Source organism: Parasteatoda tepidariorum, chromosome 8, assembly GCF_982258835.1.
Source record: "Parasteatoda tepidariorum strain Cologne lab strain chromosome 8, Ptep-v5.0, whole genome shotgun sequence".
NCBI classification, from domain to species: Eukaryota; Metazoa; Arthropoda; class Arachnida; order Araneae; family Theridiidae; genus Parasteatoda; species Parasteatoda tepidariorum.
Genome location: NC_141762.1, coordinates 38,646,625 through 38,666,016, shown reverse-complemented (window position 1 = coordinate 38,666,016; position 19,392 = coordinate 38,646,625). Strand labels below are relative to the sequence as shown.

The following is a 19,392-nucleotide window of genomic DNA, read 5'->3' as shown; positions in this document are numbered from 1 at the left end:
GAGAACACAATGAGAGGTTAGAAATGAAAAATGATGGTAATGAGAAGTTCATGGTGTGAATGCGGGAAGTTTACCTGCTGTTCAGTGTTGGAACAGTTAACGGCATCAAAAAAGTTAACCGCATAAAATAAACGAAGGGAAGACAGCGAAGAGAGTGCGATCTCTGTGGCCTTAGAACAAAAACGTTGAAAGAAATACTTCTTGCGCAACGAATGTAAAGAGAAGAACCGAAGTGAAGAAGTCAACAAAACATCTTATTTGTTCAAGTTTGTTGATGAATTAACTGATGTTTGGCAATGAAGCTTCTTGTGGCGAAGTTTTGTTTTCAAAAAGAAAGCTTCCGGGTAAATGTGACAAAGGACAAGAAGAGCTAAGCGTAACGAATTGCTTTTCTTTAAATTAGGAACGCGCGTTCGTAAAGCACCGTCGCTTTGGAATTAGAAGTTTTTGGACAGTCCAGCCTTTTGAAACGATAGCTTGTTGCTCTTTGCTGCGTTTAATGATCCTTAACTAGCTTCTGTGTTTGTATCTTTGATGTATACAAAAGATTTTGAATCAGAAATTAGCTGTCCACTCTTTTGCAACGAATTCTTGTTTTAAGTTGTTGCAACCAATGATTCTTAACTAGATTTAGTTAAAAGTTTCACAGTTCGTAATCGTTTTTAAATTAGAAAATTTTCACTGTCCATTCTTTTGTAGGTTGTTTAGGATTTCATTAAATACAACTGTATGATCCGTGAAGTAATTAGGCACGCCGTAACCTTTACTATACTCTTCCGTAACTGCTTGCTCTCTATCGTGAAGTTTTTTGTGAGAATTGTTTCTATAAATATCGACACTTTTAAGAAAATAAAGAAATTTTCCCACAGTGTTCGAAAATAAATTAATTAATGTCTTCCGGAATGGGAAATAAGACACTCCGACTGAAATAGGTTAATTCCAAATTAAGAAACGGATTTTTTTTAAACTAGATATTATGCCTATTTAATATATTATACCTTAATGACACTAAATAAATAAACATTTGCGTTAAATATCAAATCTTTCCTTACTAGTTTGAGTTAAAATACTTTAACAGGGAAAAAAATATTAATTAACTCAATTCCGAAATCTCCATTGTAAAAAATGAGTTTGGGAAAAAATGACCTCCCGGAACGTCTTACTGCTTAAAACACTTAGGGCATAAAAAGTAAGTTCCATTTTATGAAAAGATTAGTGTCGTACAGTTCAAGAAATAATTTACTTCATAACGAAAAAGTTTTTAAATTTTATTTTACTTTGGAAAAAAGGACATAAAATGAGCTCCATATTATAAAGAAGACATTTTTTCAAAAAAGAATTTTAAAAAAAAATTTAAATTAGGTAAGAAAAAGTTAAAATCCTGCTAGTTTGAATAGGAAATAGGTCGTAGATAGTGACTAATAGTAATAATTAATAAGGATTATCGAAAGAGCTCTAATAATTTAAGAGATTTCATACTGGAGCTGTCGAGGTTTTTATTCTAGCTGCTCAGATATTAAAAGTTTAATCGAAGAGAATAATTCTGCATGCATTGCTTTACGAAAAAAAAATTATAAACCATCGTGTGCAGCTACAATTTGAGTGCGCATTAAGAAACCTCCTTTCATTTTTAAAGCTCTTAATATAAAATTATCTTTATCAAAATGATCATTTCCCTCTAATAATAAATTGTTATGACGATTCCGGTAAAAATAACCATAATTCTGGAAATTCAAACCAAAATATACCATATTTAGACCATTTATTTGGGAATTTTTCAATTCATATGGTAACGGTTTACTGGAAATTTTGGCTTTCAAAACTATAGTTCTTATTACCAAACATTTAATACAAGAACAAAATTGAAAATTAAATTTAATCTAATAATTCTTTTTACACCATGCTCTAAGCTATCATGATAAAATTACAAAATTTTATCACATTTATAAAATTATACCACACTTACCAAACTTTGTCGCAGCTTATAAAATTATATTTAATTGTTAACTTTACCAAAATCTTAACCATATCTGATAGTTTCAACCATACTTTTCTCCTCAGAGAAAGACATTAGTTATGTTTATATGCGTATTGCACTTATTTTCAGAAGAATTCTTTCACTTTCTAATTTTTAATTTAATTACTAAATAAAAATTAACTTAAAAACATTTTTTAAAGAAATATTTTGTTTTTATTTTCATCTACCGATAAGGATATGCGTTATTGAAATTAAATCAAGGCTTCGAAAAATTATAATAAGTTTTTTTACGTGGATTTTTCATTCTGAATTCCGAAAAACCCGTTGCCCTAACGATTTTAGACTGATTGAGAAAATTATGCCACCAGAAAAAAAAGACAGTTTTTTTGGATCAGTTAAACTTTGCACTAAGCTTCTTTTCCACAACTTTTTATGTATTTTCGAGTTTGTCATTTTTGTATGTCTCAGGGCCAAGTTCAACTCTATTCCGCTCTGTTGCTCACTTGTGACGCAAACTAGACCAAATATGTAATCTCCGATATTGCTCTTCATTTTTAACCACTTTTCTTACATTATTTATTGTTAAAAAAATATTTCATTACATGTTATGCGCACATATGACAAAACTGTTTGATTTGATAACATGACCAGATCAGATACGTTACCTTAGATAGTTTGCTTTATTTTTCATGCATTTTATTTTTTGTAAAAAAAATTTTATCACATGTTCTACGAATCCATGATAAAACTCTTCATTTGATAACGGATATATCATTTCGGATATTGAGGTCCACTTTGAAACAATTTTTTTTATATTTATATAAAGAAAAATATTACATATTATGGAAATGTGAGACAGAACTGTGCGTTTGATCAACTCCTAGCCTGTCGTGATTTTTCAATCCTGCGGCTTGCTCTTCTGTTTGGCATTTTTTTGAATAAAAAAAAACTTGATTCTTGATTATTTTTTTTTTGTAGTTCAGGTAAGAGGTTAAAAGCAACAAGTTCAGGCAACGCATTTTAAAATAAATAAAAGCTTGCATTATAATTGCGACCAACTAAAGCCAAGAGAAAGTCTAAAACAAAAAAGAGAGAGCAAGTCATGAAAGGCCGTTGGATTGTAAATTAGCCATTTCCGGCTGATATGCTGTCTTAGATATTGAGTTTTATTTTTTAAGCATTGCTTTAATAGTTCAAAAATTTCACTACAGGTTATACCTTCTACCTATAAACTGTTATCACCTTGCACAAAAATTTTTATAACTTCGTAAATAATTGAAGAACAAACAAAAGTAAACTATTTTTAGAAAGCTATGACTACAGAGATTCTGAATTTATAATACACGCAATTTCGAAAATTTTGTCCAAAATCTTGTTTTCACTTGAGTCAGATACCTTAACCATAGTGTTTTTGTTAAAAATTTGAATAATATGATATGCAAATCCATGACAAATATGTTCATTGGATAACATTACCAGTACAGATATGTTATCTTATATATTGTATTTTATCTTGTAATCATTTTTAAATGTCTGGTGATATTAACAAAAGGAGAAATGATAGATTGTCCAGGAATAAAATATTGAAGAATATTGATCTCTGACTAATTAAAGGGAAATAATCAGTTGTTTGGTAGCAGGCTTTTGGTTTCGTAGTTTTCGAAGCACGTAATTGTTTTTAATTCTGAACCTTTCATCCAAATCGACTTCTGTTGACACAACATATATTTTCAGGTGGATCCTCCCGAAGATAACCACCGATTCATGAAGGCAAAATGAATAGTTTCACTTTTTAAATTCTTATTCAAAAATTTCAACAACAACAACAACAAAAAACAGCGAAAGAATTGTCAATTTTTTTCTTGACCTCTTTCTTCGAATTAAAAAGATTCAAAAGTAAGTCGAAAATCATCCCAGCAAGAGATCCTTCATTTTTCTATCAAGCTAATTGTTACCAAAGAAGATAATTAAAACTAAAACTATTTAGCAAAAGAGGAAACTTTAAGGGATAATTCTGAACGTCACATATAATGGTAAACTTAGCCTTTATCAATCATTGAAATGATTCACAGCTCATTAATCAATAAGCATAATACGGATGGGATCTATTTTAAGAATAACGATTTTTGTATCAAATGTTTCTTTCTGGGAAAACGATTCAAAAAGCATTAGTAAGCAAGAGATTAACTATAAATTGAAAAGTTAAATGATATTAAAAAGCTCCAAAATATCTAATGGTGAAAATAATGAGGAAAAAAACACTTAATTTGATATCATTACCTTCAACTGTTGCTATGACGAGCAGGACGAGTCCGCACAGACTCCAGAGTAAATTCATATTTAGACTTTGAGTTACTTAGGATTTCTTTCTGAAATAAACAAAAAGAAAAAAACATTTTATTTTATTTACTCCTTTTTTCACTTTAATATAAATTGACATCATGGAATAATCATTTTCGATTTATTAAACATTTTAACTTTAATTATTAGTCACTTTCAGTGAAAGAAGAAACAAGAAGAAATAAGAAGAAACAAATGTAGTAAAATATCAAATGCAACAGATGCAATTTGTTGTCTTGGTAAACCGAAATTTTCAGTTTATCAGATACAAGGTTAGCCTTAGTTATTCATTAAGTTTCATAGGACTGATTATTTAGAGGTATACGACTTACAAAGATGAGTCATACTAAGAAGATACCTATCTCTCTAGTTTATGGTTCATACTAAAAATGAGTCATATGTACCCCCTTGGTCACCAAGTACATATTCCAATGGTAATCTAGATATATCCACACATTTAATAACATTTGTTTCTATCACATTCACATTTTAGTATGCAGAGGTACTTGATGAGTAAATGTAATGCATCGTATTTCGTATATTCGTACATAAAATGTTTTGAAAGCCGATGAATCATTAAACCTAACTATGTATCTATCAAAGTTAAGTTCTAGTTTCACAAACAACATTATAAACAAATTTTATTTAAAATGAAGGTATATATTTGAATAACATTAAGAATACATAAAGTTAATTTGTAAAATTATTTGTACAAACATCTTTCAAAAATCACGAACTAAAATTTTATAATAATTTTTACCATCATAACAAAACTATAAAACGAACTATGAAGGGCAGGATTAAAAGTAGTTTTTAGTTTTTTATTCCTTTTTTCATGAACATTAATTACTTAAATTTCATATCCTTATTTCTAGAATATATACTTGCTAAAATATATCAAGATGCAAAAATTCATAGAAAGAGCCAGGATACAGAGCAACGATTCCATCGATATGAATATATTTATATATTTGTATATTTATAATATTTACATATTTATATTATGGTTAGTGGGATTATCTTCCAAATTAAAATGAAGATAATGCTTTTTAAAACTACAAATTCCAAATAATAATAAGATTAATTTATTGGAGATTAAGTAAAAAAAAATTTTTCATAAATTCGTTAATTTAATTTAAAGAACACGAAATTTTTTACTCCGTCAAGTCGAAACTTTCTGGCCAATTGAACCATAATACCATTTAAATTTGTTACACTTTATTATGGTGCCAAATTCAGCAATGTTATAGAACAAATTAATCCTTCTTAAACTTGATTAAAAGCCGCGATGGCTCAGGGGATAGAGCGTTCGCTTTCCAATGAAGTGAACCGTGTTCGGTCGATACGAATCCGCATTCGGCTCGTGCCAACCACAGTGCTGACGGGAAAATATCCCCAGTGGTAGACTGATTATATATTAACAGTCCCTTTGCAGTCAGGCTAAACCATGGGAGGTTTCCGTGGTCTTTCTTTCCATGCAAGTGCGGGTTAGTTCCTTTAAAAAAGTCTTCCACTTAGGCAGATTTCTCCCAATACTTGATTCACGAGTTCCCTTGTCTTCCGGATTGGGTTCAAACTTACAAGGCTACGGAATTGAACATTAGCAGTCGTAAACCCGAAAAAATGGGTCGGCTGTTCAACGACGGTAATAAAAAAAAAATTTCTTAAGCAATGTAGTTCAACTTGATAGAAATAAGGTTTTATTTCGCACTTTATTAAAGCTACAGCAAAATCGCACAGAATATGACTTGTCCATATGTGAAGTCACACTTTCTCTCAGTTTTTCAGATCCTCTCTCCCCTTGCCATAATGTTTAACTCTTCATCATGCTGTCTAAAAACTTTGTCACGTGTCATGGCTACGTTACATAATTATACGCATGCAGCTCAGGAACATAGCACTACGTTATAGATCATCTTTCAAATTTTATTTTTAATCTTTAAATGCGTGAAGGATAAAAGTTAATTTGTAGCGTTTTAAACACGAAATGAAAAGGCACTATTCGACTGTAACCGTGAGTGATTAAAAATGAGACAAAACAGTTGTTTCTATTTTGTAAATAATATCAAAACACTGCAAGGAGAACAAAATTCTGATAAAGTTACCGTACTGTATTGTAATGATATCTCCGTTTTTTAAGGAAAAAGAATTTTTTTTTGGTAATAAAATTAAAGTATACGGTAATTAAACCATTTATTCGGTAATCTCTCCGTTCATATGGTACCGGTTTATCGGAAAAATTCTGGTTTTCAAATTCTGGTTTTCAAAATTATAGTTCTTATTAACTCACATTAACTATAAGTACAAAACTGAAAATTAAATTTAACCGTATAAATGGGTTTTTATGTCATGATCAAAGGTATCATAATTAAGTTATCAGACTTTACTACATTAACCAAATTTTATCACATATTACAAAGCCATATTTTATTGCTAATTTTAACAAAATTATTACCAAAGCAAAATGATTACCAAATTTATCCAAGTTTTTGGTGTTCTCATAGAGCCAGAAAAACTATAAATTTTACATATTGTGGAAGTTTTGACCACACTTTTCATATGGGCATTCACTAATTGACTCTGTGGATGAAACAGCTGTTAGTATTTTGTTTTCAGTTTTGTTCCACATTGTTTCTTAATTTTAAATAACTCTATTATTTCCATCGAAAAATAAAGATAAATGGAAAGCTTACTATAAGAAAGTTTTAAGTATAATTTTTGAAGATATTGAAAAATCTAAAACCATAAAACAAGAGATAACTAGTTTCAGTCCTACTTAAATCTACAAAATTAATTTACTGTACCAAGTTTTTAAATTTCGCAGACCTCAGCTGATAAAGATACCAAATAGCAATCTTTGAGTGCTTTCAAAATAGAAGAAAATTTCAAGTGCATTTGGCACCAAACATGCGCCAAGTATCCTCAGAAAACATAGATTTTGTAAACAGATTAAAACGCCAAAAACGCGAACGTTATATCGTTAAATAAGTGTAAAGAATTTATGGATTTCCATAAATGAGGACTTGTGGATCCGCAATAAAGACAAGACATATTCTTATTTACTATTTTAAACTCATAAAATTCAAAACTAATTTACTGAAATTCGTCAAAATTTAAATTATAATCCTCATCTACTCAACTCTCCAATTCCATTTTCAGTGCCCTATGAATCAATTATAGCATAAATTGATCACAGTGATCTCATGCTCAGAAACAATTACACCAATAATTGCAACTTGTTGAAACCTTTTCAGACATTTCTCGTCAGGAACAGTAAATAAAGCCAGAACCTTTTATTTGAGCCAATAATTGATTTCTGTAATCAATGTTATTGGCTTAGATTTAAGACTATGATGACAGGGAACAACCACAAAGTACCTCCCACAGCCCTTTACAGCTTTTATGACTGCTATGACGCCTTAATTCAATAACATGATTGATGACTTAAAGCTATAATTGTAGCCTCGCCCCCTTCAAAGAGATGATTAATCTCGAAACACCAATTCGATTATCACGATCTTTGGTAAACTGCACCTGTAATCGTGGCCGTCTATGAGCCGTAATTCTATCAACGAAAAGAAAAGAAAAAACGTTTAGACTCGCTTTGATTAAGTGTGTACTTGGCGACAAAGAGGTGTTCTGTAAAATAAAAATTTTTTATTGAAAGTTAATTAAAAATGGGTTGACAGCCGTGAGTGCTAATTCGGTTAACACAGTCGCGTGCTGAAGTATTTTGTTAAATAGTTGTTTATCTAAATATCCACACAAAGAAATTCTTATTTTATTTATCGTATTTGAAATATCAGAACTCCTTCTTAAAATTTTGTATGCCAGTAAAATATATTCAAATTTTTATATTATAAAAAATAAAGTTATGAAGCTGAATCTAATAAATAATCCTTATCTAATAAATCAAGTTTATGATCCTCTAACGGACAAAAATAATTAAACTTGCAGGAAAATAGTATTTGTATCGTTTGTTGTATATTGTAATTGTTAATATAATTCAATAATCTGTTATTGGTCAAAAATATCTTGAAATAATTATTGCATCAATAATTCATTACTCTCAGAGAATACTAATTATCTAATAATCAAGTTAATGATCATCTAACAGGCAAAACTATTTAAACTTGCAGGAAGACAGTATTTGTGTTGTTTGTTATATATGGTAATTGTTAATATAATTCAATAATCTGGTATTAGGCAAAAATGTTTTGAGAGAGAGAGTGAAATCATTCTTGCAGCAATAATTTATTATTCCCCGACTTAATAAATTAAATTTTAAAAAATCCACAAAATTTTATTTTATAATTATTATTAGAATAGAATTGAACAATTTTAAAAAACTTGTGAAGTTGAATTTGGAATAAGTGAAAATAGCTATTAAAAGAAATTTTACCCATTATCCTCAGATAATAAGGCGGCAAAAAAAAGAAAGTTGAATTTCACCAAAATTTAATAAACTAATCACCTTCTAAGTAATTGTATACCTAAACAAAGTAATTATATACTTAAAAAAAATCTAGCTATTAAATCAAAATACTTTTATGATATTGAAATCTCACTAAATATTTGCAAAAAAATAGTCCCCCCCCCCTTTTTTTTATAAAGAATTACGATAAAAATTACAAAGAAAACAATCGAATGCAGAGGAAAATAATTTCTTTATTTTTACTAAGTATTTCAATTTATGTAAGTTTTAAAAAGAGTTTTTTTTACATACTTATCTACTAATATATTTATTGAATACAAACGAATTAATTATTAAAAAATAATCAACTTATCTCTATCCTTCAAGGCATTACGAAAAAAAGGTTTTTGATGCTGACAAACTTAAAAAGTCTGTAAAATAAGAACCAAACGCTAGATACTTTCTGATAAGGAAATTTTGTGTACTTAAAAGAAATTCATGTCAAATTTATCTCTTAAAAGTAAATTTTATAAGCTTATAAAGTACTTCCAAAAAACGTCCTTACCATCTCTAAACAGGAAAGTAAGAGAAGAAATTTCTGGTAAAATTGTCGTATTTGCATTGTAGACATTTCTGATTAAAAAAAATTAAATTCTGGTAATAAACGCAAAGTATACAGTATTAAAACGATTTATTTGGTAATGTTTCGTTCATGCACTAAAGGTTACCCGAGAATTTTGGTTTTGAAAATTATAGTTTTTGCTGTCGCACATTTAGTAAAAAATTCAAAACTCAGGAGTAAATTTGACAGAATAAATTGTTTTTATACCATGCTCTAAGATATCATGATAAAATTTTCAAATTATACCACATTAACCAAATTGTATCAGACATTATAAAACCATGTTTTACTGTTAATTTTTTCCAAAATCATTACGACATTGCTTTAGTAAAAATTACTGTGCTTCTTGGTGTTCTCATTGTGAGTCAAAAGCAAGGTAAATTTTACCATATTCTGGTAGTTTTGACCATACTGTTTTTTCTCTGTATAGGTACTAATGAAATATTTAGTATGAGAATTGTAAGTAAAACTGAAGATAAGAGGAATTTCTCTTTTATTAAAGAAAAATGTTTATTTATCATTCATTATCAAAGTAAAAGTTTTGAAAATTCATGGAACACATATTTGTTTTTCCTTTAATATGGTTTGTTTGAGCTATAACAGCCATATAATTAACATAGGACTTCACTTTAGTACTATATGGGGCCTTCATTATAATTGAATTTGGAAGAAGAAAAAAAGAGTTAGCAGCTTTTTTGCGAATTTGTTTCTAGGAAAACAAATACAAGTATCCCACAAGTGAAATATTTTATGGGCCTTAAATGCAACTATCAGAATTGCTTCACTTTTTATATGTGAAGCAATGAAGGAAAAAAATATAGTTTTAAAAATATGAAGTAACACCCCTTTACAATAAACGACATACGTAACAATCCTCTAAAGTGGTTCCGTGCGGATGCCTGCATTTCATTTTAAGTCCATTACCACCAAGCGCTTTTAAATTATGAGATCATACCGCATTAAATCCTTAAAAAAATTGTCTTTTTCCTGTTATGAAGGAAAAAGGTTAAAGTTGTAAAAATGTTGCTTAACGGTAAAAAGGAGGATCAATGCGAGCTGTACATGAGGTAAGGGTAAGGTTTAACTAGCCTTAATAAGGGTCACAGCAAATCTGGCCTTGCTCTATGATTTTTAAATGATTCTCAGTTCTTAACGAGATAGTTCAGGATCGTGGATAACGGATCTCTAATCCATGATGCAGGCAAAGTCTCGTTGACCCTGCCTCTTACTTAAGAAAAACAAACTTGCAGAAAAAGAAAATAACCGGTTCAAGTTCATGGCATATACATGATAACTTGGGTATTTTTATGGTTCTTTATGGAGAGGGGAATACTACTAATGCGCTCTTTGTTTGTGTTTCGAAAAAATTCCATTTTGAGTGGCAATTAGGTGAGAGAACAAAATTTTTTGCTGATTATTGTTTGATAACGATGTGATTTTTGATATCGATTTATCTTTATGCGGCTTTGCACGGATTTGGTGGAGAAATATTATTTTTGCTGTCGGGGCATTTAGTGATTTATTTCTTTTTTCGAACGAGTCATTGAGAGTTTAGCTTTTTGTGTAAATGGAGGTTAATCGTGGGATTAAAATCGATTTGTTGTGTTCGTGAAAAATGTATAAGATTTCCTTTTTATTTAAAATATAGCGTACTTTAATCGTCATTTTGATCCGTGCGCACAATAGCGCCTAACATGACAACGAAATTTTTCTAATTTTGATTCTTTATTCGTGAATATTCAATAAATCACTCTTATGCCAAATATAAACTTTCGTTAACTATGTTATATTATTCAACACTGTTCTGGCAACTATGTGAACAACATGCCTTAACCTATAAAAAACTATTTGAAATGAATATAAAGCAACTAGAAATTTTGCATTATTTTTTTTTGCTGATGTAACATTATTTAACTTTGCAGATTTATTCAACGTAACGATTCGAGCTACTTTTGAGCTTAAAACATTAAAACCTTAACAATTTTATTTTATGAAAAGAAAGCAAAATAATTTTAATAATGTGAGAGTAATGAAATAGAACTGATTAAAATTTCAAATCCAAATCAGCGACAAGGTGGTGTGCAGGTAAAGTAGTTACATAAAGTAATATTACAAAAAAAATGGAAAACTCTCTAATTAGTTTTTCAAAAACAAAAATCCAACTGCAAAACCTGTAGAGAAGTAGAAAAAGATAAGTGTAGATTGCTGTAAAAAGCATACACTACCGTCCACGCTATAAAAAATTCCGGATCAAATTAAGGTACAAAGTACTCAGGCCTCTGGTACTTTTTACCGTAAAATCCATTTTTACTGTAACATGTTACGGGATGAAAAATCTGATAGTAATAATAATAGTAATAGATAGTTATAGATAGTTATAGTAATAATTACCGTAAAATCACTGAAACACTATAATTAAATAAATATTTCTACAAAAATTATGCTATAATATTTTACAATAAAAATGGATTTTACGGATGATGCACCGACAGTGCTGGTACTTTATACCGTAATTTTTTACTGTGTACAAAAATGTATGGAAGAAGTTTTATAAGCAACAGCTACGTGAATATTGCATTGAAGTAGCGTATTATGACAATAAAAATGAATTGGAGTTGCAATGCAAGAAGTTTTAAAAAGATAATGCATAAAAACATTCATTTCACAATAGCCATTCAGACATTAAAATAAGTGAAGAGCTGTTTAAGATGATGTTGATGAAATGATGTTGTTTTGAAAATAATATGCTTTTTGCATAACTGAAATGAGTTTGCAACAGTTATTCATGACAATTAGGTCAATTTTAGCCTATCTTTAGCCAGGGCTCTCTATCTTTATTCTGAAAATGGCGCAAAACGTCAATACGGAGAAAAGCCACAGTTTTGAGAAAATGAAAAGCGTTTGTGGTCTAATTTTTTAATATTTAGAAACTGACTCCAACACTGCATTACCTGGGCTCATACAAATTTGCGAAAAAATGAGAATAAGGCATTGATATTGATAATTTTCATCTAGGTGAAAAAATGTCGCCAAATTGGCGTTTCTTAAAAAAGTTTAATAACTTTTAAAATGTCGTATACAGTTTAAAACTATAGCTTTACTTAGAGTATAAGGCACTTAAAATGAGCCTTTTCCCCCCTTCGCTAAAGAGCGTTGAAAAACCTTGTTAAATTCACAAAAATACCACTCAAAACTTTCTGCTCTTCAGTTGATCGTTAATTACGCATAGAATTGAATAGTTTCCTTAAAGCGTTTCCCTGCATTGAAAAGTTGTTTAATTTAAAATGAAACAATCTTTCTTATTGAAAAATGTAATCACAATTATTTTAGTTAGAAAATTTTGTCTTTATATAATTTTTTTTAAGATATTATAGGATTGTCTTAGGGATAAGAGATATAAAGATCCAAAGTAACACCAAAAACTCAAATAAAAAGGGAAGTAAATATTCGTATACAGCCATTCTCCGTTCTGACGTATTGCCAATACAAAGATTAGATTACATTTGTTGATATTTCTATCTATGGCGCTACTTTTTAACTTTCGAAATATCTGAAGGCTTTATCGATTTTTCTTAGGTTTCTTACGTTAATTTACTGTTGTTTTTTTTATTTTTACCATGTGACCTCTTAAATTGACCTCCGTTATCAAGAACCGAATTTATCCTATGCGTTAAAAGAGAGCTTAGCCTTTGTAACAATACTACCTGTCTATCTTGCATGTTGATCACTACAATAATTCAAATTTGTTTGGGAGTGGTATGCATGGAATGTTTTACTAAATTCATCAGTAGATGACGGAAAAAAACATTTTAGGAAATTTTCTATCCTATCATTTCGTGAATTTCAACAAATTGGTAAAATAGTGTTGAAAACTAACTTGTGTCCTCTGTGATTTGGGGTTATGAACCTTTGTAATAAATATATTTTTATGTACCTGTGACAAAATAAATTTTAAAATATTGAAATAAATTTAGTGTTGAGTTTTCTAATTGAATTATATCCTGTGCTAATCTCTTGGACAATTATTTATAATAAATACCTGACCAACAAAATATGCATTTTCCGTTTCGTACCAATTAATAATTTATTAATAAATTATTAATAAATTTATGCAACAAATTATTATTTATTTATGTAATTTCTAAGATGAATAGTGTATTTGATAAATGAAATTTTAAGGCCATGTTAAAAAATTTGATTGCATTTATCTTTGTTTTGGCTGGTACTCATATGTGAAATATATGATTAACAAGATGTATATAAGAATAACGTATTGTTAGAAATGATAGGGTAAAAGTAACTACTCATTTTTCTCTTTAAGTTGACCACATGTTTAAGTTTACCAATAAAGCAATGCACCACTAGTAGTCACCAAAAACAGGTTACTCGGCATTACTTAAATAATATATATTTTTTCAAGGTTATCTAAAACATCAAAACGGAAGGAAAAATAATTGCTTCTGAACATTCTTAGATCCCCTATTGGACAAAATTTTAATTCCAAATTGTAAATTTTAAGTTACAAATAGCTTAAAAGATTTCAACAACCTTATTTTTTAAATCAAACGTTTATTCTAAAAGAAATATGATAATTTTAAGGATATCAAAATCGTAACTTTTTAAACGGAATTCATAACATACGTCATTAAACGTAAGTAAGTAAACAAGTAATTTATATTAAAAACGGATTAAAATCTACTTTGTTAAATCTTTTACATTACATGTACGCATTTAAATGATTATTTTTTCCATTTCATTCATTAGTCTCTCACATTATAATGATTTCTCAGAAAAAATTATTAAAAAAACCAATTGAAAGTAGAAATTCATTTACAAATTTAGTTGTTCAGATTATGAGTTTATTCACTTTTAGTTTATTATTTAGGTATGTGTCCACGTTTCCAATTATTTCACGTTTTTAATGTCAAGAGAACTATTTGTAAATTTATTTTTAAAATTCTGCATTCTGGTCTTAAAAAATAATAGGTTTAAGCACTCAAAAATACAGTTTTTTCCATTGATCCGTATTCTAATCGATTGATGTAAAAACCCTGATACGGAATGATATCGGGTTTTCCGTCTATAAAATCTCTTGTTTTGTCTTGTTTTTTGATATCTTGTTGTTCATCTATAAAAAGAAAGAACAAAGAAAGGATAAATTAAGTAGTTATTTTCTTGAAATATCCTACTCCATTTTTGTATTTATTGCTTCAGTAATTTAAAGAAGAAGAAAAATTAAGATTTGTGGAATCATTATGGCATTCATTGAAAATATTTTCCCACCTTGTTTCAAATTCTTTTTTTTTCTAATAGTTATGCATGTCCAAAACGCTAGTTAAAAATATTAAAAACGAAAATATGAAAAAAAACTGCTTGAAATTATTTAAGTATATTCACTTATTTACATTTATATTTTTTAAGTTATTATTTTACATATTATATCTGCTATCTTACTTCATAAGTCCCTCTTTATGAAGTGTTTGTTTTATTTAGTAATTTTTTTATTATACACTTTCAAAATAGCGTCGATAATGTGCTTTCCCCCCATATCTCCAGTTGAAGAATAATTTTGAGTTAGAGTCCTATTGCTGTCGGACTAAACGTAAAAGATTTTTATAGTTTCCTCATTCATGTAACGCAAGTGTAGGGTAATTCATCAAAAGAATATAGAAAAGAGAGTGTATGAACCAATATATGTTCTATTGCTCAGCTTGGAAATTCTATATGGCGAGTTTGCTTCAAGGAATTGTTTTGCTGGTTTTAGCGAGTTCATTCTGAGAGTTCATTTGTGTTTCGAATTTCTTAAAATCACGTGACATTACGAGACTCACGTCCGCTGTGTGGATAGGTTTTCCAAAGCAGGCAGAAAGTATAGAAAAAAAAACAATAACTCATCACCCTCTATAAATTGTTCACGTGTCTAAATTAACTTCTAAGTGGATAACTGCACCGTACGTCTCAGAGCAATCAAGACCTCTGCAGAATAATTTCAGTATGAAGTAGAACTATCTACTACCACTTCTCTGCAGTTACGAAAAATTTTTATATGCTGTTGGCAAATTTTGCTTCTTTATATAAACATTTATGCACAATTTGAAATTCAATTAAGGTTCTCTTTTTTGCAAGTTTAGTTGGCAACACAAATTATTCATCAGAACAGTAATAGTTTAGCTTGTGAGAATTGTTTATTTATTTTTAAGATACTGGCAGAACATTTGCAGTTACAGGAAGTACTGTTTCATAACCTAAGATATAATTCTTCTCATGGAGACGAATGTTCAAGCCGTTTAATCCAAAGAAATATGTACAATAGCGTGCAAAAGCCATTGGCCAGTGTGTTGTTGCTTTAATTCAATAATAATAAAAATAAAATTTAAAAAAAAAATACTTTTTTTTCGAACAACTTTTATTTTTAATTCAGTACAGATTTATATGAATCTTTTAAAATTAAAAGTTTTAAATTTATAAAAGCAGCCAAAAGCTGAAAAGTTAGGATAAATATATTAGACGGTGACTTTTAAGCGCGACTGTATTATGTCCGGTTTGTATGGTAGTCAAGAAATTGGCCCTGTACAGGGAAGATCCGGAGTTCGAATCCCTCTTTGGGCTAGGGTGTAATTTATGTTGCTGTGTCGTGCCGTCTATATGGTGCACACGCACATTACTAAAAAAAGTAAGATACATTAGGCACTGCAGTTTTTATTTATGTTTTGGAAAAAATTAGAATGACAAAATATTTATTTAATTTTAACGAAATTCTTTTCCTCGAAGAAGTGACGGTAGTTATTTCGTCACTTTGACGTAATTTTTGCAGGGAGTATATAGCAGGAAACGGTTTCGTCAAAAAACGAAGTAAGTATCATGATAATCGAGTATCCATTCTTTTACAGTGATAAAGACTTTTCAGAGAAATTTAAACAAGGATTTTTACCGTAATATTTCTTAAAAGAAAATTTTCTGGAGCAGAACAAATGATCATCAATCACATACTTCACATTTAAAAAAAAACGCATATTGTTTCGATTTTTAAGATCATCAGGTTAGAGGTACGCTTCAGGACATTATCAACGCAGTGACGATTACCATTATGCAGCGACGATAAGAAGTAATATATTCTTCTTTTTTTATGACAATTTGTTTGTAGAGAGATTAAGTAAATGACGGAAGAGTATAGGGATATTTATGTTGCAAAAAAATCTTAATCTGAAAACATCCTAAACTGTTTCTGAACTATAGTTGAGTTGAGCAGAAAAAACTTTTTAAATCTTATATTCAAATGAAATGAAGGAAATGAAATTTAATTAAAATAGAATAAACAGTGTAGCAGTTGAAAATTACCTTAGCTGAAGAAACGTTAAAATAATTTATTTTCTTGGATTACGTATTTAAAATTAACGTAAAATAAATGAAATAATTTCTTAACCGCTAAAATGTAAACTAAAAGAAATTTAAATGCCATTTAAAAAATTTGTAAAAGAATTTTTCTATAAACCAAAAATTAAATATTAATTTAATTAAAAATTTTGTGGATGAATTTGAAATACGCAAAGAAAAAAGAAATCATCGTAGCTCATTCATTCAACATCACAGTTTTTCAAATCTTTCTCTGCATTACGGTAGTTTTTATCCAGCGTTTACTAGATTTTATCAATATTATGAAATAAGGGTAACTCATATCTACTAATTTTTTTAACTATGTTAAATATTCTCGTATTCACTTACTTCTTCAAATATAAATTAGGAATAAAATAATAGTTATACAAGCAATAATACATCTTCGAACAAAATAAATACAATAACACATTCGATTATCAAACTACTAGAATTACTAAAAACCTAATACTCTATTGGAAAATATCGCATAAAATGTAATTTTTTTTCTTGCTTTTTATGCTTTAAAAATAAAATATGATTTTACAATTTTAAATTTGATGCTTAAAAATCCTTCTATATTTCCGAATTAAAATTAAAATAAATTACCATAATCATTTGCAAAAACAGCATGCTTCAAATATGCTATTTTTTATTTTGTAATACTTTCCAGCATGCACTGTTTCGATTATGATCTCTGTATGTATTGGAGACAACTATAGTTTCAATAGTTCCACAGGCAAATTTTACAGTACGTTCTTAAATTTTCACCTCTTCAGCATTTGTGTAGCCATGCTCTATCTACTACCCCTTACCTGGTTTGAATAGCAGTCTCGATAACCATCCCATTTAAACCAGACCAATCAATATCAAGCTTCCGGAAACCGATTCCGGTATTGTTAATAAAAACAATTTTATATTCCTGGTAATAAATAAGGAACTGCAAAGTCTTTTAATTGAAAATTATTGGAAAAGAGTGTAGACGGGGAAAAATCGAAAACAATACATCGCATCGTTGGAGAATTATTACAGGAGCAACGAACCGGAACAGCTTTTGACGCGGTTTTCGCCGACTTAGATCATTAGTTTACTAATCACTACTTCTTCAATAGTCTCATCTTTTCAGATAGAATCAACAGGAGTTTTTAGATAAAATCCTACTGATGAATTCTACCATCTGGGGTAAATTGAAAAAAAAAAATAGCGTAATCCTTTTTTTATGTGGAAGCAACAATGTCTTCTTGCGAATTCATTTAATGATCTCTTTCAGGACAGCAGGCCACCATACACCCCTAAGTCATCAAGCACTTCCACCTTTTATCATAACATGGGAAATTATGCATTCCACAGTAATAATTCTTTTTTTAAAAAAAAAGAATTATTTTCTTCATTTTCGCCATTAAGTTTAACCGAATCATGAAACACTTTTTTTCTCAAGAAGTATTGTCTGTTAAATGTTTTATTGCAGACGACTCTCCATTAAGTTTGTTTACTAAATGCCAGAATGGCTTACATTTTCAAAATTGCTGGGTGTTTTGGTTACTATAATAGTGTTAACACATTTTGAGTTATATGGTGTAAGGGTGCATAAATTCTGAAGTATAAGCTTTTTTTTCTGATTTCGGTCTCTCGTCTGAACTTTTAAGATTATTATTATAAGTCGTCCTTATAATTCTACATTTTTTATATTAAAACAACTTCTTATTTAAAATTAAACAAAGATATTGATATTATTACTCAGTCAGTAATTCATATACTATTTTTATGCAGCATTTTTCATCTCAAATTTATTCTCTAAGTTTAACTTAAATAGCATTAATTCCTTTGCAATGATAAATTATTTGAAAATAATGCATTTATTAATTCTAGATAAATTTAAAATAAAATTTAAAATTGAATAATTTTTTAAGAAAATAATTTTATAAAAAGCGAAATTTTATAATTGTTTTCAAGTTTTAAAACTGTAATAGAAAGAAATAAAAACAAATTAAGATACAGTGTTAGTAAGAATTATTCTACAGCAGTGATGTGTAAAACAGGCAAAATCAGGAAGTCTATTACGAAATTAAAAAATTGCATACCATTTTAAATTGCCGAAACATTTCAGAATATCGCTCATATTGTTTATATGAAAAGAAAATCTAAATCTAAATGTATAAAGAAACAAGATCTCAATACTGTGGGTTTCATGTCATTTTATTCGAAGACATTCTTCAAAAATGAAATTAAAGAACAATATTTTTAAAAAATAATTTTATAAATAAAACTAAGTTCAATAATCATTTTCTAATTTTCCTTTTTTATGGAATAAAATGAAACACTTCAGAACATATTTTAGGTAACAACTATTTTTCAACAGTTATTTTTTAAGCATGTAAAGTTTTTAAGGTTATTTGAAATATGTTTATCATTTTTAACTTTTAATTATATTAGTTTTCAGAACTTCAGAAACTGTTAAGGCATTTGAATACCTAATAATCATTTGAACAGTTAAGCATTCAGAAATAAATAAAATTTTGTATGGAGGAAGCTCTTTGAAATAAGATTGATGGCTCCAAATAGAGAAGAACTTTATATCTTATTTTATTCTATAACCGTTGTTGAACAGTAAAACCAATTTTTTGGGTTTACGACTACTAATGTTCAACTCCGTAACCTTGCAGTTTT

The 19,392-nt window shown here is 28.8% G+C and overlaps 1 protein-coding gene across 1 annotated transcript in view; it reads right to left on the bottom strand.

Moving 5' to 3' along the window:
- The window catches only part of LOC107437274 (uncharacterized), an 87,350-nt gene that overhangs the window by 47,732 nt on the left and 20,226 nt on the right, over window positions 1-19,392 (bottom strand). The window contains exon 2 of the mRNA XM_043052336.3: window positions 4,259-4,347. Within this exon, the coding sequence (XP_042908270.2) occupies window positions 4,259-4,316 (58 nt within the window). The 5' untranslated portion in view covers window positions 4,317-4,347. The remainder of the gene's footprint in view (window positions 1-4,258; window positions 4,348-19,392) is intronic.